This window comes from Octopus bimaculoides, chromosome 10, assembly GCF_001194135.2.
Source record: "Octopus bimaculoides isolate UCB-OBI-ISO-001 chromosome 10, ASM119413v2, whole genome shotgun sequence".
Classification (NCBI taxonomy): Eukaryota; Metazoa; Mollusca; class Cephalopoda; order Octopoda; family Octopodidae; genus Octopus; species Octopus bimaculoides.
This window is the reverse complement of record NC_068990.1, coordinates 83,795,184-83,799,655: the sequence shown is the minus strand read 5'-3', so window position 1 is coordinate 83,799,655 and position 4,472 is coordinate 83,795,184. Positions and strand designations below refer to the sequence as shown.

Here is a 4,472-nt window from a genome sequence, read left to right as displayed (position 1 = left end):
TTCTGAGTTCAAATTCCGCCAGGGTCGACTTAGCCTTTCATCCTTTCGTGGTCGATAAATTAAGTACCAGTTACGCACTGGGGTCGATGTAATCGACTTAATCCGTTTGTCTGTCCTTGTTTGTCCCCTCTGTGTGTAGCCCCTTGTGGGCAATAAAAAAAAAAAAAGAATAAGTACTAGGCTTACAAAGAACAAGTCCTGGGGTCGATTCGATTTGACTAAAGGCGGTGCTCCAGCATGGCCACAGTCAAATGACTGAAACAAGTAAAAGAATAAAAGAAAATATACTGCTGTAAAAATTAGACCAGTAATTTTAATTGTTGGGCTTATGGTCATAAAGTTGTGAGTTTGATTCTGGGTTGGTTGGTTGGTGCCTTTTGTCCTTGAGCAAGGTAATTCATTTCCTGTTGCTTATGTCTACCCATTTTAAAAATGGGTACTTGCCAACTGCTGTTGCAGTTCTCTCTCTCTCTCTTTCCTCCCACTGTCACATCCTTGGGTCAAGGTTGGAAGGATTGGCAAAGCTTCTATGCCTACTTGCAACTGTGTAGGCATACAAAACAACTGGCTTACATATACAAACTACTAAGTCAAATTTGCTGGTGTATAATGACTAGATATATTTTAAATGCCTGTGGTTACTTATGTTGTGTGGCCAGATGGTAGGCATTCTTTCTCAAAATATTTAAAACCAATCCCACTTTTTGCTCCCACCAAGACATAAAAGCTGGTAGTATAATCACTTTGTTTACTTTTCACAGCAAGGCTAAAATTGTATTTTTATTCTTTTACTTGTTTCAGTCATTTGACTGGGGCCATGCTGGAGCAAACTGACTCCCAGTACCAAGCCTAGTACTTATTCTATAGGTATCTTTTGCCGAACTGCTAAGTTACGGGGAGGTAAATACACCAGCATCTGTTGTCAATTGATGTTGGACACACACACACACACACACATATGTATATACGACGGGCTTCTTTCAGTTTCCGTCTACCAAATCCACTCACAAGACTTTGGTCGGCCTAGAGCTATAGTAGAAGACACTTGCCCAAGGTGCCACGCAGTGGGACTGAACCTGGAACCATGTGGTTGGTAAGCATGCTACTTCTTACCACACAGCCACTCTTATGTTTATCAAGAAAGATATATTTTGCATAACGTTTCAGATTATACTAAAAATCAAAAAAAATCAAACTGTGTAGTAGATTATTAATTACCGGTGCACAGTTAATTACTGGTGCATCAGTTTTCTGACAACTAATGGTCCATTGCTAAATTCAAACATGATAACTAAGATTCTTGAATTTTCTGCAGCCTGATTGACTAATGAATTGGGTGGCTACAGGCAACATTCCATGTTATTTGCAAAAGTTTGGGTATTTAGATATTAGTGGTTTCTTGCAACTGAAATTTGGGTAAATTTCTAGCCTATTTTTGTTAAATTTCTCTCTAGTTATGGCTTCCAGTCACTGTACAAGTAGTTTTGTACTAGACCTAAACTCAAATAAGTGCAGAGAAAGGTGAGAATGGTGGCAGAAATGTTTTGTGGTGTTTTTTTTTGTGTAAAATCTTTTGACATGAATTCTACTGTCTTTTGATGATTGTTTTATGACACAAAGAAATACAATAGGAAAAAATATTTTGATTCTTTACAGAAAGCGATACTGAGAAACAAATGAACGTAAGCAAAACTGGGATAACTAGATCGATTGTTGATTGAATATTTTCAACAATTTTGGTGTGTTATGATAGTTATCTGGCAGCATATTGTACTATAAAGACCTGAAATTGGATCATGAGTGCAATTACAGGGAAGGATTAGAGACATTATGGTATTTTTATGTAAATTTTATGCATATTAAGCATGGATCTTTTCAGATTTTAGTTGAGTTCTGTCTTCTTTCTGACTTGCCAAAACCTTTTGTTTTTGCTAGATTTCCTTTGAAACCTCTCGATTCTCAGGTTTGCTTTAAGAAGCTATGGAATTTCTTCCTATATCTTTGACAAATTGTGTGTATGTATTGAGAGAGAGAGAGAGAGAGAGAGAGAGAGAGAGAGAGAGAGAGCAGGCTCTTTTTGTGACAATTCAAGAAACCCACTTTGTGCTTCCCTGCTACAACTGCTGTTATGTGAAAATGCAAAAAAGATGGAATATTGGGTCATTGTTTTCAGCTTAGTTGTCACACCTTGCAATCTAAGAGATCTTTGATTATTCACTCTGGCTGTATTTCTCTGGCAACTGTATATTCTGTTGCTGGGCCCCTTACTCCTTCTACAAGTGTTAATGTGAAGGTAATACAAAAGTGAACGTAAATTTTTTTGTTGTCTCTTGGTACCTTGGTATTGAGGAAGAGTCAACAAAACAGCTAGGGACATAGCCAAGAACTACAAGGTATTTTCTCTAACCTAATCGTCTCTTAATTTTTCCAAGCATTTATATCACTGCTCGTGCATGACCATAACTTCAGTTGTTTGAAACAAAAGACTGAAAAACACTGAGTTTCTATATGTTTTTCTGTTGTGCTCACATTAATCCTTAGGAAACAACATGGCTGATCTATCAGCTGAAATGTCGAATGACAAAGACGATTGTATTAGTTCATTCAGTTTCTTATAAGAACATATATAGTTTTACACATGTAATTGCTCTATTTTTTATAATTTCTTTTTGAATGATAAGTGCATGCCCTCTGTAGGGCTTCTGAAAAGGGCTCCATCTTCTTACCACTGAAACTCCAAACGAGGCTCTGTTTCCAAAGGGGTTAAACTATCAATCAATTTGTTTTGATTTCCATCTCCTATCCACCCCTAGTTGATAATATTGTCTAAAATTTCATTTCTTTTTCAGGTTTCCTTGTCGACTTGTTAGGAAGATGGATTACCATTGTTCTAAATGGTTTCCTTTTCATCTTGGGCTCCCTAACTATTGCCCTTGCTCAATCATTTACTATTTTGGTAAGAGCTTTTCATTGTTTCAGTTAACTTCTCCTTTGTCATCTATATTTTATCTTTTAATTGTTTTTGTCATTGGACAGTGGCCATACTGAAGCAACCCTTTGAAGGATTATAGTCAAACAAATTGACCTCAGTATTTATTAATAAGTTACAGGGATGTAAACAAACCAACACAGTCGTTAAGTAGTGGAATGGAGCAAACGGGGACACACACACACACACACACACACAAATGCATGCACACACAAATACATGCACACACAAATGTATGCACACACAAATGCATGCACGCACAAACACATGCATGCACAAACACAGAAACACATACACACACAAACACATACACACAAACATACACACACAAACAGACACACAAACACACGCACAAACACACATGTACGCATATGCACGTACATGCAACAGACTTCCTCACAGTTGTTGTTTACTGAATTCACTCACAACACTTTGTCTCTTGTGTCAATCATTGTAATATGACCCAAGGTATAATACATCTGGGTCAGGTTACCCTAATGGAAACTCTGTTCTTCAGAGTAGAATAGTTATCAATATGAAGAGACAGGTGCTCAGCTGGTGTGAAATCAATTCTTCCAATAATCAATGTAAAACAAAATGCTGACATAGACGAGATTGTTAATCAATAAAAACTGCACCAAACATGATGATATTGCCCCCTGAGCCCCTGTGTTGGTACCTTTCAAACATCTTTAACAACCACATTCTTTCTTTTACTAACATTTTCTCAATGAGTACCACTCCATCTTCTACAATTCATCAAAACTGAATACACCATGTGATGCACACACATGTCTTTAGGACATGTCTTAATACTCAAGGTGCAGTAGCTGCCTTTATTGCATGTATGAAAATAACCACAAATTTAGACTCAGCATCATTGTTTTAAAGTCTACTTTTTCCATGCTTGCATGGATTACATGGCATTTATTGAGGTATGCTTTCTCTGGCCAGGTGACCTTGTTACTAACCCTCATCTGTTTCCAAGCAATGTAATACTCTTTTTGCCTATTGAACATCAAAGAGCCTTGACATGTTTTTACTAGTAACTGTACGGAAATGACACTGTCTCTATTGACAATAAGGCAAACATTTGTAAAGTCACGAGGAAATACAAGCTTACACCCAATAACACACACACACACACACACACACACAAGATTATAGGTACTTCCTTTTTTGACTTTGACATCCCTGCTACTTCCAAAACATAGTCATGTTAGATCATATTTTTAGACTTTTCTTTTAATTAAAGAATTTATTATATTCATGTGTGTTTCTTCCTTCCTTCAGGTCATTGGCCGTTTGGTTCTAGGATTTGCCATATCAGTTTCTTCTGTAGCAGAATGTGTATATATCTCGGAGATATCACCTGCAGTATGTATAACTTTTCTAACTTTAACTCGGAAGAGTAAAGCCTACACACACACACACACACACACACACACACACACACACACACACACACACACACACACACACA

At 37.2% G+C, this 4,472-nt stretch overlaps 1 protein-coding gene across 1 annotated transcript in view; it reads left to right on the top strand.

Annotated features, from left to right (window-relative positions):
- Positions 1-4,472, top strand: part of LOC106882742 (solute carrier family 2, facilitated glucose transporter member 10) — a 29,268-nt gene that overhangs the window by 5,131 nt on the left and 19,665 nt on the right. The window contains exons 4-5 of the mRNA XM_052970978.1: positions 2,850-2,956; positions 4,283-4,366. Coding sequence (XP_052826938.1) covers positions 2,850-2,956; positions 4,283-4,366 — 191 coding nt within the window. The remainder of the gene's footprint in view (positions 1-2,849; positions 2,957-4,282; positions 4,367-4,472) is intronic.